The 23,276-nt window shown below is 35.1% G+C and overlaps 1 protein-coding gene and 1 pseudogene across 9 annotated transcripts in view; one reads left to right on the top strand and one right to left on the bottom strand.

Moving 5' to 3' along the window:
* Positions 1-23,276, bottom strand: part of LRCH2 (leucine rich repeats and calponin homology domain containing 2) — a 214,618-nt gene that overhangs the window by 74,594 nt on the left and 116,748 nt on the right. For 6 of the 9 annotated variants that reach the window (XM_077889222.1, XM_077889224.1, XM_077889228.1 and 3 more), the window contains one exon: positions 14,682-17,441. In XM_077889222.1, the coding sequence (XP_077745348.1) occupies positions 17,322-17,441 (120 nt within the window). In that variant the 3' untranslated portion in view covers positions 14,682-17,321. Of the gene's footprint in view, positions 1-14,570; positions 14,651-14,681; positions 17,442-23,276 lie in introns of those variants that run through there. The other 3 variants (XR_013375004.1, XR_013375005.1, XM_077889223.1) reach the window with 3 other exon arrangements.
* Positions 19,236-20,046, top strand: LOC144307940 (transcription factor BTF3 pseudogene; annotated as a pseudogene).

Genomic DNA, 23,276 nt, shown 5'->3' with positions numbered 1-23,276 from the left:
GTGCCTCGGTGGCTGTCGGTTGAGCATATGACCCTTGGTTTCAGTTCAGGACATGATCTCAGGGTTATGAGATCAAGCCCCATGTGGGACTCCATGCTCAGAAGTGTCTGCTTGAGATTCTCTTTTTCTCTCTCCCTCAGCCCCTCCTCACCCCTATCTAAAATAAATGAACAAAAAGATTTTATTTTAAAATATATCTTAAAAAATGTCATCTCTTAGTCTGTTCTCTATTATCTCTGTTGAGCCTTCATTTTTTTGTAGGATTCTTTTTTTGTGGGATGTTTTGAAATTTAATGGTGAGCTCATATTCTACAGAACATGGGAATTTGAAGTTGAAGATGCACTCTTCCAAAGGAATACTTTTGCTCCTTTCAGTCAGCTGGAAACACTACCAATCTGGTTATACATTCATTAAATTCTATGTGTAAGGTTTATAAAATACACACAAAAAATATGTAATAAATAATTAAGCCCAGGCTGGAGATGGTTAATGTGAGGTTTTACCTAGGAGAGTGTTTTGTTTTATGTTTTTTGTTTGTTTGTTTTTGTTTTTTTGCTTTTCACTTAATGTCAAAGTCAAACAAGGCAAGTTTCCTTGTCCTTTTTTGTATATCACAAAACCCTCTGATGTCCTAGCTTCATGTCACATTATGTTACTTTAAAATATTTTGTTTATTTATTTATTTATTTATTTATTTATTTATCTATTTATTTATTTGAAAAAGAGACAGATCATGAGCATGAGGAGGGAGGAGGAAAAGTAGACACCTCACTGAGCAGGGAGCCCGAGATGGGGTTCGATCTGAGGCTCCCAAGATCATGACCTGAGCCGAAGGGAGATACCCAACTAAGCCACCCAGGCACCACTTTGTCACATTATCTTTTTTGAATGCCAACACTGGAAAAAAAAACAGGTTTTATCTCTTGCCCCCAAGTCCTAAGCAACTGTCAAAACAAATTTTGTCTGAAACCCTCAGGCTGGTTAGTACCTATGGCTTCCTAATTATCATCTTAGTAATGCCTTTAGCAATATATATCTTTTAACCCAGCACTATTAATTACTTTCAGGAGGCAGGTAGCTGTCATGTCATTTCATTCATTTATTTATTTTTATTTATTTTTTTATTTTTTTAAATTTTTGTTTATTTATGATAGTCACACACAGAGAGAGGCAGAGACATAGGCAGAGGGAGAGGGAGATGCAGGCTCTATGCACCAGGAGCCTGACGTGGGACTCAATCCCGGGTCTCCAGGATCATGCCCTGAGTCAAAGGCAGGCGCTAAACCGCTGCACCACCCAGGGATCCCTATTTTTATTTTTTTTATTGGAGTTCAATTTGCCAACGTATAGCATAACACCCAATGCTCATCCCATCAAGTGGCCCCCTCAGTGCCTGTCACCCAGTCACCCCCACCCCCTGCCCACTTCCCTTTCCACCACCTCTTGTTCGTTTCTCAGAGTAAGGAGTCTCTCATGTTCTGTCTCCCTTTCTGATATTTCCCATTTTTTCTCCTTTCCCCTTTATTCCCTTTCACTATTTTTTATATTCCCCAAACATTTCATTCATTTATAATAACATAGGAAAACAAACAGATATATTTTTTTAGGTGGGTGGAGGGGAGCAGGGAGAACAAGAGAGAGAATCTTAAGCAGACTCCACACACAGCACAGAGCCCAACACGGAGCTCATTCTCACAACCCTGAGATCATGACCTGAGCCAATATTAAGAATGGGATGCTTAACCAACTGAGCCACCCAGGTGCCCCAGAAACAGATATCTTGAAGAACTGTTCTAAACATTTAAATCTTTTTTTTTTTAAGATTTTATTTATTTAATCATGAGAGACACAAATAGAGAGAGGCAAAGACACAGGCAGAGGGAGAAGCAGGCCCTATGCAGGGAGCCCGACATGGGACTCGATCCCAGGTCTCCAGGATCATACCCTGGGCCAAAGGCAGCACTAAACCTTTGAGCCACCTGGGCTGCCCTTAACATTTAAATCTTAACCAGATATTTGGATCACACGGATACTGACATGGAAGACAAAATTTTGCTTATTCTATTATTTTCTTAGAAGTATTTTTTGAGGGAACCCTGGGTGGCACAGCGGTTTAGCGCCTGCCTTTGGCCCAGGGCACAATCCTGGAGACCCGGGATCGAATCCCACTTCGGGCTCCCAGTGTATGGAGCCTGCTTCTCCCTCTGCCTATGTCTCTGCCTCTCTCTCTCTCTGTGTGTGATTATCATAAATAAATAAAAAAAAAATTTTAAAAAGTGTTTTTTGATAAATAATTGAAATAAATTAAGCTAAGTAAAAATAACCCTGCATGGAATTTCTAAAATATGTGGAAACTTTACAAGTACCCTAAAACACTTCAGAAGCACCTACTTACCATTATCTAGATTTTTTTAATCAATCTTATCTGTATTATCAAGCACTCCTCCACATTTGCATCATAACCAGGAACCTAGAAACTTGCAAGTAAATAGATGCAGGGCACCCTGGGTGGCTCAGCGGTTTAGCGCCGCCTTCAGCCCAGGGCGTGATCCTGGGGACCCAGGATCGAGTCCCACATCAGGCTCCCCACATGGAGCCTGCTTCTCCCTCTGCCTGTGTCTCTGCTTCTCTGTCTCTCATGAATAAATAAATAAAATATTTAAAAAAAAAAAGTAAATAGATGCAAAGAAGTGAATGAAAGTTTCAAAGTTATTTTGGTCTAATTTGTTGGTATGTTGAAAAACAAGCAGAAACCTTGCTGGTGCAAAATAAGACTCATTACTACTATCATTGTTACCAAAACTTGCATCTTCAAAAATGCTTTCAGGATCCTAGGCAACATGCAGATACTAGTAGGCAGCTTGTTCTGGTGTTTATGGAAAATTAATTTTTATTGGTCTTACCAAATAGGGAAATCAGGAAAAAACTTTACTCATATCTTATCCTTGAAAAAGTTATTTATAGTCCTGTTTTTGATTATTTTCATTGAGATTCAGAAATGTGCCTAGATCCTTATTGTTCAGAGCATGTTCTGTGGACCACCACCATCAACTTCACGGAAAAGATTGTTAGAAAAGCAAAATTTCAGGCTCCTCCCCAGATGTACTAAATCAGAATCTGCATTTTATCAAGATTCCTAGGTAGTTTGTATGCACATTACAGTTTGAGAAGCACTGACCTTGATAATTTGGGGATTGTTTATAGCTAGTTCACAAACTACTTTTCTAGTGCTATTATCAAGTGAATAAGGTCTCACTAGAATACGTTGATAAAACACTGAAAAACACAATCTTTAAAGACTTAAATGGAGACATAAATGGTGTGCTTATGAAATTTGGAAGGGATAATTGCTAATATGCCAGATTGCAGAATCAAAAATCAAAAATATATTGGAAATGTCAAACAATTAAGAAGATTAAATATGTTGAGAAAAATTATAAAGGTTCAAAAACTAAATTATAGGGTAGCCCAGGTGGCTCAGTGGTTTAGCACCGCCTTCAGTCCAGGGCGTGATCTTAGAGACCCAGGATCGAGTCCCATGTCAGGCTCCCTGCATGGAGCCTGCTTCTCCCTCAGCCTGTGTCTCTGCCTCTTTCTCTCTCTCTGTGTGTCTCTAATAAATAAATAAAATCTTAATAAAAAAAAAACAACTAAATTGTACAAATGCAGAGAAAGAGAATCTGGCTCAACAGAAATTTATATAGGGGATCCCTGGATGGCTCAGTGGTTAAGCATCTGCCTTCGGCCCAGGGCGTAGTCCTGGAGTTCCGGGATTGAGTCCCGTGTCAGGCTCCCTGCATGGAGCCTGCTTCTCTCTCTGCCTATGTCTCTGCCCCTCTCTCTCTGTGTCTCTCAGGAATAAATAAATAAAATATAAATAAAATCTTAAAAAAAACAAACATAAGTTTATTTTTTATTTTTTTAAATATTTTATTTATTCATGAGAATACACAGAGAGAGAGGCAGAGACAGGCAGAGGGAGAAGAAGGCTCCATGCAGGGAGCCTGACGTGGGACTCGATCCCGGGTCTCCAGAATCACACCCTGGGCTGAAGGTGGCGCTAAACCCCTGAGCCACCCGGCTGCCCCAAACAGAAGTTTATATATAAATACCTAAGCAAGACTTCTAAAGATTTTGTCAATGATGGAAAAGTAGCACAATTACTAAACTTCTTCTCTAAAATTAATTCTAGAGGAAAACACAGGCCTAAAAAAACTAATATAAAAATCCTTATGGGACGCCTGGGTGGCTCAGTGGTTGATCATGTCTTTGGCTCAGGGCGTGATCCTGGAGTCCCAGGATCGAGTCCCACATCGGGCTCCCTGTATGGAGCCTGCTTCTCTTCCCTCTGCCTGTCTTTGCCTCTCTTTTTGTGTCTCTCATGAATAAAGAAATAAAATCTTTAAAAAAAAAAATCATTGAAAACCCCCTGTGAAAAAACAAACTAATGCATGTGTGAGGGGGAAGGTGAGGAAGGCGAGACAGCATTAAGTAGTCCCCTAAGAGATTTTGGTTTGTAGGCAAGCAGAAAAAGCAGTCAACTGCTGGGAGTACTGTGGGAGTTTTGATTGTTTTCAAATGTAAACACTAGCATATACTTTTATGTTGATGGTACAAGGTGTAAGCAAGAAAATTAATTAACAAAAAAAAAGTACATTTTTTTCCTTCAGAAAATAGGTGGCCTTTGATAAGTGGAAAGACACATCTTCTTGTAAGAGCCCTGAATGATCCAATAGTTTTAAGGGTAGTTAAGTTTGTAAGTGGAAAGTTTAGGAAGTTCCCAATTGATAATTTCTGTTTACTAAATGAACTGTAAAGGAAATTCACCAACTAAGAAAATGTGGAGATGAATTTGAAGACTTGAAAAATTTATAATGTGTATAAATTACCTCTGATTGGACCATTGAGAGAGTATTCCTGCAAAAAACTGAAGTGTTTAATATGATAGGAATCATACTAAAGTTATTTTGTTGCTAAGGAGATAATTAGTACCCTGAGGTTTAAAGCAGTCTCCTCTGCATTACAATAGGAATCTGGAATTTCAACTGAGCAACTGTTAGACTTTTAAACAGATGATACTCTTTCATAAAGGAAGTTTGCTACCTACTTACAGATAATCCTATGGATGACCAATATAAGGCTTCTCTATGAATTAGGATATAATTTTCACAACAAAGTATCTTTGGCCATCTACATGTTTAATAACCAAATGGAGGAAACCTACTTCACATGAGGAGCTATGCTGGGCAATATACACAATTCTCATTTCATCTACTCTACTCTATGTAGTAGCCATATAGACAGGTTAAATTAGCACAAAGTTCCATAGCTAGTAAAGGAATTGGGGATTAAAGGGTCTGTCCTACAAAGTCTATGCTCTGTGCACAATACATAACAGAGCGTATTACACTTAAGGTTCAATTAATGCAATATTGAATGATCTCCAAAGCCTAGGGAAACAGCAATCTTCTTGTACAAATACATTCCTTATCTGGCAGGAGGCTGAGACCTAAATTTTTAATAAACTATAGCAATTGACTTGAGTCTGAGTTTTCTGCTTAATTGTTCCCCTACCAGACCCATTATATGGCTTGTGTTCTTCTATTAACTGGATATTTGAGGGGTTTTTTATTGATTACTTTTATTGCAAACCATCATATTATTTCTAAGAGTGAGGTATAAATCAAATAGTAAGTCATAAACTGTAAAGTATTTACATTTAAGAATCATACAAGACTCACAAAGCAGAACTCTTAATATACTCAATATTGAAAGAGTGCCATGACTGTGAGCCCCATGAGAGTATGAATATCAATATCTGTCTTATTCCCCAGTGCATAACTGGTACTCAGGACACGTTTGGCATGTAATAGATATTGAGTATTTTCTAAATGATTTACAAATCAAGTATTTAGAAATGTCATCGTGCCTAATGTTTATTATTTCAAATTTTTCAGTAAATTTCTCCATATAAGAAACGTAATTAAAATGCAAATATATATGAGCTAATTATGTATGGTTTAGATATACACAGAAAGTAGATATATGCATATGCCATAGAACAAATACAGTTTAAAATAAAAAACTAAGCAAGTGAAGGAAGCATAACAATTCCTTAGGAGAAACACATAACATTATTTCCAAGAGGTGATTTGATTAAATAAACATTTTTTGATGTTGGATACACTCAGACTCCTAGATTTCCACCTACAACATGGGTAAATTTGGGTAGATTACTTAATCTCCAGACTAGTTTACCTCATCTATAAAAGTAAAATAATTACAGTACCTATCTCACAGGGATACTCTGAGGATTATATCTGATAATGCTTGAAAATCATTACAGTACAATGCTATGCACATACATACTAACAACTCACTAAAATATTAGATCTTATTTTTTAGTAGTTCCAATTCAAACCTTTATCCACAAGACCTCATTTTACTAGGTCTGGCTGAAAAACACTTGGGTCTATGCCACAAAGCAAAACCAGATTACTTGTGGTGTTTCCTTCTTTCATTCATTAATTAACCAGACTGAAAAGTATAGAAGTAACTTTAAAGAGCCCCCTTGGTTTATAAAAAGATCTAGGAGAAAGAAAAACATTTCCCTTTGTATTTATCAGCACCAACTTGGCTGCTGATAGAGAAGACAATTTGGAAGTAATAGGTCAAATAAATAAAATAGCAATTAAAGAATGAGATCCTACTGACAGAAGTCTTACCAATATGATTTTCAAATAATATCAACAGCACCTAAAAACAAATACAAAAAATAATGAAATTTATCTTTGTACCATACTGTCTGGTTTTTTGTTTTGTTTTGTTTTGTTTTTTAACCATACTGTCTGTTAAAAAAATACATTTGGGAGGAGCCTGGATGGCTCAATCCATTGAGCATATGACTCTTGGTTTCAGCTCCAGTTATGACCTCACGGGTAGTGAGATTGAGTCAGGCTCAGTGCTCAGTGTAGAATCTGCTTGGAAATTCTCTCCCTCTGACCCTCACCCCACTCACATGCTCTCTCTCTCCTGCTCTCTCAAGTAAATAAATATATCTTTAACAAATACTTTTGGTTAACATTTCCATAGGACAAAAACTATTAGAGCTTCAGGGGCACCGGGATGGCTCAGTTGGTTAAGCATTCCACTCTTGATTTGGGCTCAGGTCATGATCTCAGGGTCATGAGATGGAGGAGGTGGACTCCTGCTGAGCATGGAGCCTGCTTAAGGTTCTCTATCTCCCTCTCCTTCTGCCCCTCAAAGCCCTCAAGCCCTCTCTCACTCTCTTAGAAAAAAAAAACAAAAACAAAAAACTACCAGAGCTTCAGAGTTAGATTAATGGTGTATCTAAAATAAATCAAACTGTAAAAACAAAAGCATTACATTTAAACTAATGAGAAATATTCTAAAACTTCACACTGAGAAAGATCCCAAAAATGATTGTTTTTAAAATAAGTTATTTCAACTAGCAGAAATGAATTTTCAACGACAACTTTAATACCAGAAGGTAAACATTAAAACTTAGCTTGCAAACATGACCATGAAGAATGATATATCTCAACAGCAAAATTTAATATTATAAATATATATTAAATATCTATTTTAATGCAATAGCCAGAAACTGGCAACAGATTTACTTTGTAAAGCTCTGAACAAAAAGACCATGTCTTCATCATCTCCATTAACTAATGTCTACAACATCAACACCTGGTATGTAGTAAATGCTTGAAAAGTGGCGGGGGGGGGGGGGGGGGCGGTTATTTACTGAAGTAGAATTACAATGTTGTGTTAGTTTCGGGTGTATAATATATTGATCCATCATTTCTGTACAATGCCCAATGCTCACCATGATAAGTATAGTTACCATCTACCACCATACAATATTATTGACTATATTCCCTAGGCTGTACTTCTCATCTCTGTGACTTATTTATAACTGGAAGTTTGTACCCCTTAGTCGCCTTTATTTCACCCATCCCCACACCTATCTTCCCTCTGGCAGCCACCATCAGTTTGATTTCTGTATTTAAGAGTCTGTTTTTATGTTTGTTCATTTGTTTATTGAATTCCACATACAAGCGAAATCTTGTGGTATTTGTCTTTCTCTGTCTGACTTATTTCACTTACCATAATACCCTCAAGGTCCATCCATATTGTCACAAAAGAAAAGATCCCATTCTTCTTTACAGCAAATATTCCATCACTCTCTCTCTCACACACACACACATACACACCTTTATCCATTCATCTATCAATGAATATTTAGGTTGCTTCCATATCTTGACAATACAATAAACATAGAGACGGATTATCTTTTCGAATTAGCATTTTTGTTTTCTTTTGGTAAATACACAAAAGCGGAATTACTGGATCATAAAGAATTTTTATTTTTTTGATTTTTTGATGAACCTGCATAGTGTTTTCCACAGTGGCTACACCAATTTACATTCCCACCAATAGTGCATAAGAGGTTTTTGTTTCTCCACATCCTTGCCAACATTTACTATTTCTTATCTTTCTCATTCTAGCCATTCTGACTGATAAGAGGTGATATCTCATTGTGGTTTTGCATTTCCCTGATGATGATGAGTGATGCTTAGCATCTTTTCATGTTTCTGTTGGACATCTATATGTCCTTTTTTGGAAAAATGTCTGTTTAGGTCTTCTGTTCATTTTTTGTAATGTTTCAAATTTTCATTTAAATTCTAGTCAGTGGGGCTCCTGGGTGGCTGAGTTGGTTGAGCATCCGACTCTTGGGCTCAAGTCATGGTCTTGGAGTTTATAGGACTAAGCCCTGCAATGAGCTCCATGCTCAGCAAAGAGTCAGCTTGAGATTGTTTCTCTCTCCCTCTCCCTCTGTCCCTCTTCCCCATGCTCTCTTTCTCTCTCTCTAAAATAAATAAATAAATTTTTTAAGAAGATTAACTTCTAGTTAGTTAACATATAGTGCAATATTAGTTTCAGGAGCAGAATTTAGTGATTCATCACTTACATACAACACCAAATGCTCATCACAAGTGCCCTCCCTTAATACCTATCACCCATTTAACACATCCACCTGCCCACCTCCCTCCATCAATCCTCAATTTGTTCTCAAGAGTCTCTCTTACAGTTTGCCTCACTCTCTTTTTTGTTCCTACCCCCTACATTCATCTGTTTTGTTTGTTAAATTCCACATGAGTGAAATCATATGGTATTTGTCTTTCTCTGACTGACTTATTTTGCTTAGCATAATACTCTCTGGTTCCATCCATGACATTGCAAATGGCAAGATTTCATTCTTTGTTATGGCTGAGTAATGTTCCACACTGTCTTTATCCATCCAGCATTTGATGGCTCCTTCCATAATTTGGCTACTCTTGATAATGATGCTATAAATATCGGGGTGTATGTGCCCCTATAAATCAGCATTTTTGTAACCTATGGTAAATACCTACAGCTCAACTGCTGGGTTATAGGGTAGTTTTATTTATTTATTGTATAACACCTGTTGATTTTTTTTTTTGTCAGAAAGAGAGCATACAAGCAGGGAGAGCAGCAGGGTGAGGGAGAAGCAGGCTCCCCATTGGGCAAGGAGCCTGATGAGGGACTTGATCAGGACCCTGGGATCATGACCTGAGCCCAAAGCAGATGCTTAACGTAATGAGCCACCCAGGTATCCCAAGGTAGTTCTATTTTTAACTTTTTGAGGAACATCCATTCTGTTTCCAGAGTTACTATACCAGTTTACATTTCCACCAACAGTGTAAGTGGGTTCCCCTATCTCTGCATCCTTGCCAACACCTATTTCCTACGTGTTAATCTTAGCCATTCTGACAGGTGTGAGGTGGTATCTCATTGCAGTTTTGATTTGTATTTCCCTAATGATGAGTGATGCTGAGCATTTTTTCATGTGTCTATTAGCCATCTGAATGTCTTCTTTGGAAAAATGTCTAATTATGTATTCTGCCCATTTCTTAACAGGATTATTTGTTTTTTGAGTGTTGAGTTTGATATTCTTTATAGATTTTGCAGGAGGAAAGAATATCCAATGGAAAAAAATCTCTTCAACAAATGGTCTTGGGAAAACTGGACAGCAACATGCAGAATGAAACTGGACTATTTTTTTACATCATACACAAAAAGAAATTATAAATGGATTAAAAACCTACATGTGAGACAGGAAAACCATCAAAATCCTAGAGGAGAACACAGGCAGCAACCTCTTTGACATTGGCCATAGCAACTTCTTACTAGATACATTTCCTGAGGCAAGGGAAACAAAAGCAAAAATGAACCACTGGGACTTCACCAAGATAAACAACTTCTGCACACTGAAGGAAACAATCAACAAAACCAAAAGGCAATTATCGGAATGGGAGAAGATATTTGCAACTGAAATACCAGATAAGGGTTAGTATCCAAAATATATAAAGAACTTATCAACCTCTGCTCGTTTGTTAATTGGATTGTCTGGGGTTTTTTGTGTGTGTGTGTGTGTTGGGTTGTATAATTTCATATATTCTGGATATTAATCCCTTATTAGATATATCATTTGCAAATATCTTTTCCAGTCAGTGGCTGCTTTTCTGTTTCATGATTTTCTTCACTGTAGAAAAGCCTTTTATTTTGGTGCCATCCGAACAGTTTATTTTAACTTTTGTTTTCCTTGCCTGAGGAGACACATCGATAAATACACTGCTAAGACCAATATCCCAAAAATTACTATTTCTTCTTTTCAGAGTTTTATAGTTTCATGTCTAACACATTTAGGTCTTTAATTTATTTTGAGGCTTTTTTGTTTGTTTATTGAAAAGACTGCCTTTCTCCCCCCCCCCCCACTATACTTTCTCCTTGTCATAGATTAATTGACCATATAGGTATGGGTTTCTTTTTGGTCTCTCAATCCTATAATTCTAATCCTCAGATTCCTGGTCTAAAGAATGGAAGACAGCAGTACACAAATCCTAAAACCTTTTATGGTATTTTTTATGATTATACTTAAGAATATATTGTGAACTATTCCTTATTTTATATATAAAAAAATCTGGAAATTTTGGTGGTACAAAATAACAAGAAATTATAACAGTATTTATATACTGGTACATTTGTCCATTTGGCATATTTGTACATTTTGTAAAAATGTACATTTTATACATGTTGTTTCTTCACTAATAAGCATAATTATATACAATTAAGTGCAATTTTATAATATCGGTTATAGCAATATACTAATTTCTCCTAATATGAGATTGATCTTAAATTTTAAAGATTATGAATGAGAGATAAACATAAGTAAAAATACATAAATTGCATTATCTATAATTCAATTATTAAAAAGCATCTAGTTCAATGCTTCACATGATTCTGCTCTCCCTCCCTTCTTTGTATTTAATTATTAACTTTCACATATTTTCTTCAGAGTAAATGAATCATCTTCCCACAGAAGATATTCAGCTGCCCTTGGTAATTCAAGCTAACTTGGATTTTAATCTGTTTTTTAATGGATGAAACCACATGCTTTGGAAGGCATTAAAATAAGTAAAGTGATTCCAAATGTTTTAAGTCAATACGATTTACCATAAAAAAGGAATAAAATAAATAAATACCTTTTTCCATTTGTTTGGAAGGGATGTAATCTGTAATTGAAAATCTTAACTCTGATAAAAAATCAAAAATATGTAAAATAAAATATGCATTTGTATGTGGCTCAAATTTTCCATTCATCCTGGTAGCTTGAAAAAATAAGTATGCTTTGAGCTTAAAACCAAAAGAAGAGTTGCTGCCTACTAAGAGGAGAATGAATTAACATCGACACCATGAAAAGTAAGTGTAGTTTTCGAAGCATTCCAAAAGAGGAAGGTGTTATGCATTAATATTTGCTAATTTAACATTATACTAATTTGTTTGAAGGAAGAAGTTCAGACCCAAGAGGGGCATTTATTTTTTAAGATTTTATTTATTTATTCATGAAAGACACAGAGAGAGGCAGAGACACAGGCAGAGGGAGAAGCAGGCTCCATGCAGGGAGCCTGATGTGGGACTCAATCCCAGGATCCTGGGACCACACCCTGAGCCAAAGGCAGACATGCAATCACTGAGCCACCCAGGCGTCCCAAAATAAATTTCTAAAAGAAAATAAAAATATGAAATATTAACCAGAGCATAAAGCACATGCTTTAAAACCACAAAAGAAGGGGGGTTTAGGGGAATGGGCCAAATAGGTGATGGGAATTAAGGAGTGCATTTTTTATGATAAGCACCAGATGATTTATAGAATTGCTGAATCACTACATTGTACACCTGGAACTAATATAGCACTGTATGTTAACTAACTGGAATTAAAACAATAACTTAAAAAAAAATAAGTAAAACCATAGAAGAAAATCCAAAAGAACTTAATAAGGTAGAATACAATTCAGAATAGAGACCTATTTAAAAATGTTAAGTACCTGTTATAAAGACCTTGAAGCATCACTTAAAATATCAAACTATTATTGGATAATAAACTGATATCAATATAAAGCTTGAACAACCATAAAGCCTTATTTCTAAAACTGGTCACTCAACCAGTAGATCAGCATCACTTGGAAGTTTCTTAGAAATGCAGAATCTCAAAGCCCATCCTTGAACTGTTGAATCAACTGGGATCTGGAACTTACTGGTCAATAAGGTCATCTAGGTGATCCATATGCATATTAAAGTTTAAGAATCGGACGCGCCTGGGTGGCTTCAGCTGTTGAGCATCTGTCTTTGGCTCAGGGCGTGATGCCGGGGTCTTGGGATCTAGTCCCAGATCGGGCTCCCTCCATGGAGCCTGCTTCTCCTTCTGCCTGTGTCTCTCATGAATAAATAAAATCTTTAAAAAAATGTTTAAGAATCACTGTCTATAGTATAATTTTTACTTCATAAATTATATAGCATTACTTTTTTATTTCTTTGCATCAGAAGTGACTGAGATATCTGAACAAAGTTCTAGAAAATTCAATTTGCTATGTGAAAAATCTATTTCTATTTATATATTTGCATCTGTATGTATCAAATATATTTCTCACTTATTTAGGTAGACACTTGATGAATATTAATGGCATACAATAAAAATAATTTTTCCTAAAGTGGCAGGGTAATAAAAATTATGTATTTGAGAATCAAACAAAATAGTTTACAATAATTTCTTCAAATTTTTTAAAAGATCACATTTTATTTTATTTTTTTTAAATAATAAATTTATTTTTTATTGGTGTTCAATTTACCAACATAGAGAGTAACACCCAGTGCTCATCCCGTCAAGTGCCCCCCTCAGTGCCCGTCACCCATTCACCCCCACCCCCCGCCCTCCTCCCCTTCCATCACCCCTAGTTCGTTTCCCAGAGTTAGGAGTAAAAGATCACATTTTAAACAAACTTCTCAGGGCGCCTGGGTGGCTCGATCTGTTAAGTGTCTGCCTTCCACTCAGATCATGATCCCAGGATACTGGGATCAAACCTCCATCAGGCTGCCTGCATCAGGCTCCCTGCTCCAGGAGCAGCCTGCTTCTCCTTTTCCCTCTGCCTGCCACTCCCCCTGCTTATATTCTTTCTCTGTCAAATTAATAAAGAAATTTATTATTTTCTTTAAAAAAAAAAAAAGAATCTTCTCTTTTTACAAATTACAGTAACTTTCAAATGATTCAATCAGCAACTTCCCATCCAAATCTACTGATGTCAGAATTCTCATAACCTCTAAAAACTCTAAATTTTCCAATGCAGTTAATACTCTCCTTTGCTAGAACAGCTAAAGCCTTGCATAAAACACACACACACACACAAACATAAACACACACACACACACACACACATTCTGTGGAAATTCTAAGCTATTTAAGCACTATAAATATAGGGATTTTTTTTTCATGTTTTAAAATGCAGAAATAGAAGAGATTATGCTTTAAGGAACAGAAGAGATCTAGGCATTTCCAAATTAATTTAATATATAGTAATGTATCAAAGGGAACCCAGGGTCTTAGAGCACTCTGGATACTGAGATAGATTCCTGACAACTTTAGAACCATTCCATGTACAACATCAAAATTTACTAAAGCAAATAAAAATTCAAAATTCTGTGATAAACTTAGAGTACTTTTCAAACAACTTATGCCAAATATTTACTTACGTATTTCTTTAAATCTGAGACTTTAGGGTGAGTAACTATAAAACAGGGGCAATATAATCTTATTAATATTTACCTGAATAAACCTTCCACTTTTAGGATGAATAACAATTATGAATAAATGACATTTTAATAAAATATATGAAATTTTTAAAAACTAGAATTGCTTGAAAATGTAAGATTATTTTTTAATCAAATTGCTTAAGGGTATTTCAATACTATACCTCACACTAAAATCTACAATACAAATAATCACAATTTGACCTATCCTATCTTTTATTTTATGCAAAGGCTTATCTGACACATATACAAAAAGTCTAACTTACACAAAGGTGATTTCTTTTGTGAAGATATCTTAGGAAATTATGGTTTTTTTAAAGAAAACGTTATCTACTGCAAATAATATGATGTAAAGAGAATCTGGACTCAAACAACTTACGTGGAATATCCTCTTGAAGTCTATTTTTCCATAGTAGAGAATATAGACACAAGCTATCAAATACCTAGAAAAGATGGATGCTGTGATGTTGAGAGAAGAGGTAGAGAGGGAGAAAAGAAATCTCAGACTTTAATTTTTTCATTCAACTTTATCCACAGTTTGCATCGGTAATATACATTTAGTGTTCCATTTATTTTTAAATGCATCGGAAAATCAATTATGATAGATCTGTGACCAATACAAAGATTTCTGAATTCTTCAAAAAACTCACTTAGAAAAGTCAATAAACTAGCATTCTGTAGAGATAATTATTAAACAAATGGTAATGCATTTTTACTCCTTATTTCAATTCTAACATATCCAACAACACTTCTTTCTTGTGCCATACAATAATAAAATTTAGCAGAAGTAGCTATCTACTACATTCTTTAGGGCCTAATAAAATATTTCAGTTTAATTACTTAACCCTCTTCAAATCATAAATCCAATTCAAATAATTATAATAATTCTTAATTCAATAATTGATGAAGTAAATATAAAATAACCATAAAAACCATTTAGAATAAAATTTACACTTATTTAAAAACTACTAAAAGAAATACATCAGAGCCTTGATAAAAGAAACTGACTTAGAAGTGGTGTTGCCTTCTGGCATTACAGTAAATAAACTGACATGATATGGATTTCAGATGAACCCCTCTTAAGTCGAATTTTTTTTTGCAGTAAGAATGCTATAGTAAGATTCTGCTGTATTTACCCTTTAAGATAATAACTGACAAGTAAGTGAAATGCAATAAGGAAATGGCCTATAATTTCACTAATATTTCAATGATATGAAACAGGAAAATACTTGTAAAATAATTAACACCTAGCTTGATTAATAAGAGGACTCCTACAGCATGATAACTATGAAAGCAATATGAATGATTGCTGTAGCTTTTACTGGTCACTTTATTTGTAACATTGTCAAATTTCTACAATAAAAGCTAACAACTTAAGATATTTATTTGCCATTTCTTACCTTTATTACCCAAGTTTTCACTAGGGAGACTGATTATGCCAATGAAGTTTTTTTTAGATCCAACTGAAAAATAGTAACTAATTAGCTCAAATATTTAAAGTAATAAATTACTAATAACTTAATTTTTAAACCTTATAGTCATAAGAAGCTTTAATTCTTTAAAAGCTCCAAATTCACACTTGGGGAATATAAAGAACACATCTGTATTCTAATGCCAAAATGTAATAATATGGCTTCATGCCAACTGATCAAAAAAAGTTGAGATGCTCCTAAACCAAACCTTACTACCATTTGGCACACTAGTTTTTACCTTTTATATATACCCTTTGAAATTCCCAGGCCAACACTTTTAATAAGTTGCATCCATATTAAGAGGTAACAAGTGCAAATAATCACATATTTAAGATATGGTACTTGCTTGGCTACTACAAAAGTAATTATACTAAGGTTCTTCTATAGCAAACTGAGTTATTCATTACAGTAATGTTTTTGAAAAATTCCTGCACTACTACCAACATAAATTTATCCCTCTCCAAATTAAACAAGGACTTTGTAACATAGTATACTTATGAAAATATTTATAGAATGGTCTGTTTAATTCAACATATTGTTAATTAAGGATCATAAGATTTACAGGATCCACAGATGGCCAGATTTCAAATAAAAACCTACTCTTCAATTGCTGCTGTCTTAATCTCAATAAAACTAATGGCAGCACACTGACATAATGTTACTGAAAATCAAGACATAAACCCAAACTTTGGCAGTTTAATCAAAATGTCCTTGATAATTAGTACTTTGCTACTTCTCAAAAACCTTACTGCTTTGTGTAACATTTTCAATACAGAAATAAAATACTCTTCAAATAATACATTTTAAAAGATGATTATGTTTTGCAAAATTAAATAGCATAAATTAAGCATATTAACATTGGAGTTTTTTTGACAACATGACATAACCAATTTAAGGAAAACTGCAATGGACTAAATAAAAAACCACAAATGTCACAATGTGAGGCACATTTAAATCCTCACATATTACTGACCTTACAAAATCTACTAAAATATTTTAAAGTTCCATTGATTCCATTAATACATAAAAAGAAATTGCAAAAATGCTTAAGACTATATAAGAGTCATCAATTACACAGGCACTTCACATGTAAACAATCTACAGTACAACTGAAAATATTTTGGCACCAACCTATAATACTAAAAGAATTTAATATAAAGCCAGAGTTCTGCATTTTCTACTCATTTTTTTCTAGAAAACTAAGACCAAAGATTGAAGAAACTGTGTATAAACTAGAATTAGAAGTGTATTAAATAACTCAAATATAGAATAGTTTTAAATCGGTAAAAAAATGATTACCTCATCCAGGTGCTTACTAGTATGCTATGATATAAAAAATTAAACCTAATGTGATTATTAAATTGAAACCACATTTTAAATTTAGTATCAATCTGGTTTTTGAAAAATAATCAAGGTTATCAACTGACTTAGTAAAAAGAGAATTTGAATTTAATTGAAAAGTCTTAAGTTAATCCAGTTTTCCCCCAAAAGAAGCTTGGGCAATTCTTAATTTAATTTTGATGTTTTAACATAATTTTTTTAAAACCTAAGGCTTCACCTAACAAAATTATTTTTGATTAGACGTTATCATGAATTTGAGATATTTGAAATCACTTCAAATAAAAGCAACTATACACTTATAATTTTGAAATGTTACATCAAGCAGTAGAAAGCTGAGATGCCTTGGTTGTAGGTAATTCAAGAAGAGCCTGAACTGTGACACCGACTTTCACAAGACCTCTTTCTTCCAAAATATGATGAGGCAAACAAAGTCTTTCCTGAAAAACAAAATAAATGATATCAGAACATTTGTTTTTTAATAGTGCAGTAAAGCTAAGACAAACCAGAACTGGATTTTTAAAACATTTCTTGTAAAACTTCAAGCAAAAACTGTATGATTCTAATTAAATTAAATTCTAATTTTTTATTCTTTTATTGAGGTATAATTGACATATAACATTATATTGGTTTGAGATGTAAAACATAATGATTTGGAATATGTTACAGTATAATGCAAAATGATCACCACAGTAAATCATAGTACCATCACCATACAAAGTTAACTTTTAAGATTTATTCTCTTGGCAACTCTAAGTACTCTACAATATTACTGACTATAGTCACTCTGTGGGACATTGTATCTCTGTGACATATTTATTTTATAATTGAAAATTTGTACCTCATCAGCCCCCATCACCTGATTTCACCTACTCTCCTCTGGCAAACACCATTCTGTTCTCTGTATCTATGATGTACATTTTATTTTGTTTATTCATTTGGGGTTTTTTAAGACTGCATACGTAAGTGAAAACATACAAGATTTCTTTCTCTCTGTCTGACTTAATTTGCTTATCATAATTTCCTCAAGGTCCATCCATGTCACAAATGGTAAGATTTCATTCTTTTTATGGCTGAGTAGCATTCCATTGTATATATACTACATCTGTATCCATTCATCAGTTGATGAGACACTTAGGTTGCTTCAATATCCTGGCTATTGTAAATAATGCTACAATGAACATAGGGGTGCAAATGTCCCTTTGAATGGGTATTTTTATTTTCTTTGGATAAACACTCAGAAGTAGAATTGCTACATCTTATGATATTTCTATCTTTAATTTTTTGAGCAACCCACATACTGTTTTAGATAATGGCTGTACCAATTTACATTCCCACCAACAAGGCATGAGGGTTCCCTTTTCTCCACACCCTCACCAACATTTTGTCTTTTTGATGATTGCCATTCTAACAGATGTGAAGTGATATCTCATTGTGTAAATTCTACTTCTAAAATGTCTGTTTCAATAAATTTTTATGGTATGGGATTCTATTTTACAGGCTGTGTTTTCATCTGAGGTTGATCTAATCCATATAATAAGCAAATATTTTAAAGTGAGACAATCATGCTAGATGTTCCCTAGGCTCCTGTGTTGGAGTAGAAAGAGCACTACATTTCCAGCCAGGACATCTAAGGGCCTTGCAATATGAAGTACTAAAGGTACTAAAATTCCCTGAGATTCAGTTTCTTTATCCTGACACTGGACTGTGTGAGAAACAAAGTGAATAATCAAGAGGTAGAAGCGCTTTGTAAACTCTTCAGTCCTGTACAAAATTGTCTGCTTTGGTTTGTTCATTCTACCAGTTCTCAGGATCCATAGTCTCTGATACATGAAGAGATTCACTACTTTTTTTGTCTTTAGTTTACTTCTCTCCAGCTTCTAGTGATGCTTCCTCGCTTGTAGTTCCAGTGATCTAGAATTTCATAAATAACAACACCTCCCCTTACAAGCACATCACGTGTCATTTGATCTTCACAATTCTATAAAAAGTTTAAAAGCAGGGACACCTGGGTGGCTTAGCAGTTGAGCATCTGCCTTCGGCTCAGGGCCTGATCCAGGGTCTAGGGATCAAGTCCTGCATCAGGTTCCCTGTGGAGAGCCTGCTTCTCCCTCTGCCTGTGTCTCTGCCTCTCTCTGTTGTCTCTCATGAGTAAATAAAATATTTAAAAAGAAAAAAAAGAGTTTAAAAGCAACTCTGGCCTCTAGCTGCCATCTTGCATCCCCACATGTGTGCGCCTAACCTCAGCTGGTCTGCCCGACACCCCCTGAGTGCCAACCCTAGTCCCCCGCGCAGTCCCATTTGCGCCCCAACAAGATGAAAGAAACTATTATGAACCAGGAGAAACTTGCCAAACTGCAAGCACAAATGCGCATTGGTGGGAAAGGAACTGCTCGCTGAAAGAAGAAGGTGGTTCATAGAACAGCTACAGCAGATGATAAAAAACTTGAGTTTTCTTTAAAGAAGTTAGGGGTAAACAATATCTCTGGTATTGAAGAAGTGAATATGTTCACAAACCAAGAACGGTGATCCATTTTAACAACCCTAAAGCTCAGGCATCGCTGGCAGTGAACACTTTCACCATTACAGGCCATGCTGAGACAAAGCAGCTGACAGAAATGCTACCCAGTATCTTAAACCAGCTTGGTGCAGACAGTCTGACTAGTTTCAAAAGACTGGCTGAAGCTTTGCCCAAACAATCCATGGATGGAAAAGCACCACTTGCTACCGGAGAGGACGATGATTATGAAGTTCCAGATCTTGTGGAGAATTTTGACGAAGCTTCCAAGAATGAAGCAAACTGAATTGAGTCAACTTCTAAAGAAGATAAAACTTGAAGAAGTTACTGGGAGCTCCTATTTTATATTATGACTGCTTTTTAAAATTTTGTTCGTGGGTCTGATAAAATCTAGATCTCTAATATTTTTAAGCCCAAGCCCCTTGGACACTGCAGCTCTTTTCAGTTTTTGCTTATACACAATTCATTCTTAGCAGCTAATTAAGCTGAAGAAGCCTGGGAATAAAGTTTGAAACAAGGTTAATAAAGTTTAAAAAATAAATAAATAAAAGCAACTCTGCATTAGGTTTCATTAGCCTTCACTGATCCTACTCTAACAACATTCTTTCTTTTTTTCTTCTTTTTTGTAAGTAATCTCTACTCCTAACATGGGGCTTGAACTCACAACACCAAGATCAAGTGTCACATGCTCTACCAACTAAGCTAGTTAGATGTCCCTCTCCTAATATTCTTAATGTTTTCAAGAGTTCTTTCTTCACCCTCTTCTCTTGTATACTATATCTTCTCTTTGGTATTCTCAAAGCTTTATCAAAACTGCAAGGGTTAAGTGAAAGTTTGCATACGTGTGCATATCATCAAATAAATTTGGTAGCTATTTCTGAAGAAATGATGCAATCCACTGCTTCAGTTGGGACACCCATTCATCTTAGGAAAATAAGCTACTAATGGATAAAGTGAATGGCAAACAGGCCACCTACAGGTCCTGTTTTTTAACTGTATTATACTTGGTTAGCACAGTATTTTACAAATCTAGAAACATTACATTTTTTCTTAAGATTTTATTTATTTGAAAGAGAGAGCGGGGGTGAGGGGGAAGCAGAGGGAAAGGCAGAGAAAGAATCCCAAGCAGATTCTCCCGCTGCGTGGGGAGCCCCATGCAGGACTAGATCTCATGACCCTGAGATCATGACCTGAGCTGAAATTAAGAATCAGATGTTTGACTGAACCACCCAGGTGTCCCAAAGATTATATACGTATTTTTAAATCACTGTTTCTAGAAATAGGGGAAGGTTTGGCAAGACTGGGCTCCTATTCCCAAATACTAACAACTATACCCTCCATCCTGATAACTTTTGAATCTTTATTTCCTGCCATGATCTCTTTACTCTGCTATGAATACAAAAAAGAACATGATATAACCAAATGGATGTCTAACAAAAATACCAAAATCAATATATCCAAAACAGAATTACTCCATCACTATATTAACTTTTCCTTTTATATTCTATACCTCAGTCGGTAATACACTATTCAATCTCTTTCAACATAAACTTGAGAATCAATAATCTTTTTTTTTAAAGATTTTATTTATTTATTCATGAGAGACATAGAGAGAGAGAGAGAGGCAGAGACATAGGTAGAGAGAGAAGCAGGCTCCACGCAGGAAACCCGACATGGGACTCGATCCCGGATTCCAGGATCACACCCTGGGCCAAAGGCAGACGCTCAACCACTGAGCCACCCAGGCATCCCTCAATAATCTTTTTCTCTTCATGATTCTGATAAACCATTCACCAAATATTACTGATAATATCCCATTAATCAGAAGCATTCTCAAAAACTATCTTATCTGTATTTTCACATTTGTTGCCCTCCTACTGTTTTATTTATTCATATGGCCACTAAAATGTTAGAAAAAAAAAAAAGGTTTCAAATCAATGACCTCAGCTTCCACCTTAGAAACCAAAAAAAGAAAAATTAAACCAATGGGAAGCAGAAAGAAAGAACAAATAAAGTTGAAAGAGGAAAACAATAAAATAAAAACAAGAAGAAAACAGAAAAAATACCAGTGAAATGAAGCATTAGTTCATTGAGAAAATTACTAAAAATTCATCAACCTCTAGCTAGGTTAATCAGAAAAAAAAAAGAGAAAATATTCAAATTACCAATATTAGGAATAGGAGAAATAACATCATCAGAGAGTCTACAAATACTAAGGTGATAAGAATGGGACAGTTAAACTTTAGAAGAATAATTTCGACAAACTATGTGAAATAGACAAATTCTTTGAAAAATAGTATACCAAAGTTCATGTAAGAAGAAATAGAAAACCGGAATAGACCTATATCTATTAAAGAAATTAAAATTGTAGTTAAAATTAACCTTTCCACAGGGGCACCTAGGTGGCTCAGCGGTTGAGTGTCTGCCTTTGGCTTAGGTCGTGATCCCGGGATCCTGGGATCAAGTTCCACATCAGGCTCCCTCTGGGGAGCCTGCTTCTCCTTCTGCGTATGTCTCCGATTCTCTCTGTGTCTCTCATGAATAAATAAATAAATAAATAAAATCTTTATAAAGAAAAAAGGAAAAAAAAAAACCTTCCCACAATTAAAACTCCTGGCCCAAATAGATTCATTAAAGAATCTGACTAAATATTTTAAAAGGAAATAATATTAATTCTACACAAAATCGAGTTAAGTGAAGAGCAGGGAATAATTCTTAACCTTTTCCAAGAGGTCAAGATTACCTTGACACTAAAAGCCAGGCAAAGATGTTAAAATAAAACTAAAGACCAGTATCCCCATGAATGAACATAGATGCAAAAAGTCTAAACAAAAGTTTAGCAGACTGATTTCAACAATATAAAAACAACAAAATCTATGATGACCAAGGTTTATCCCATGAATCCAAGTTTGAGTTAATATCTGAAAATCAACCAAGGTAAATCACAATATTGTAAAAGAAAAAATATGTAATAGTTGTAGAAAAATCATTTGACAAAATTCAGCATCCACTGCTGATAAGAACACTTAGCAACTAGGAATAGAGAGAAATTTTCTCAAGCTGATATAGTTCATCTCTAAAAAACCCAACAGCTAACATTTGCAAATCATGTATCTCATAAAGTACTTCTATCTGGATTATATTAAAAACACTTAAAATTCAATAATAAAAAAGTGAATAATTCAATTAACAAATGGACACAGGATTTGAAAAGACATTTCGCCAAAGAATATATATAAATAGCCAATAAGCACATGAAAATATGTCCAACATCATTAGCCATTAGGGAAATGCTAATTAAAACCACAATGGAAAAAAAAAACAAAACACAATGAGATACCTACCACTAGGTTGGCTAGAATCAAAAAAGGAAAACAATAATTACGGGTTTTAAAAAAGATTTTATTTATTCATGAGAGGCAGAGAGAGAAGGGCAGAGACAGGCGGAGGGAGAAGTGGGCTCCCTCCAGGGAGAGCCTGATGTGGGACTCAATCCCTGGGCCTGCGATCATGCCTTGAGCCAAAGGCAGATGCTCAATCGCTGTGCCACCCAGGCGTCCCAACAAGAATTATTGTTGATGAGAATGTGGACAAATTAGAATCCTCAACCACTGCTGGTGGAAATGTAAATTGTCAAATAATTTGGCAGTTCCTCAAAGATAAACATAGAGTGACCATATAACCACACAGGAATTCCATTCCTAGGTATGTAACAAAGAAAGCTGAAACAAGTGTTCAAAAAAAATGTATTCATGAG

The sequence above is a fragment of the Canis aureus genome, chromosome X (assembly GCF_053574225.1).
Source record: "Canis aureus isolate CA01 chromosome X, VMU_Caureus_v.1.0, whole genome shotgun sequence".
Taxonomy (NCBI): Eukaryota; Metazoa; Chordata; class Mammalia; order Carnivora; family Canidae; genus Canis; species Canis aureus.
This window is presented reverse-complemented; position numbering and strand designations above follow the sequence as displayed.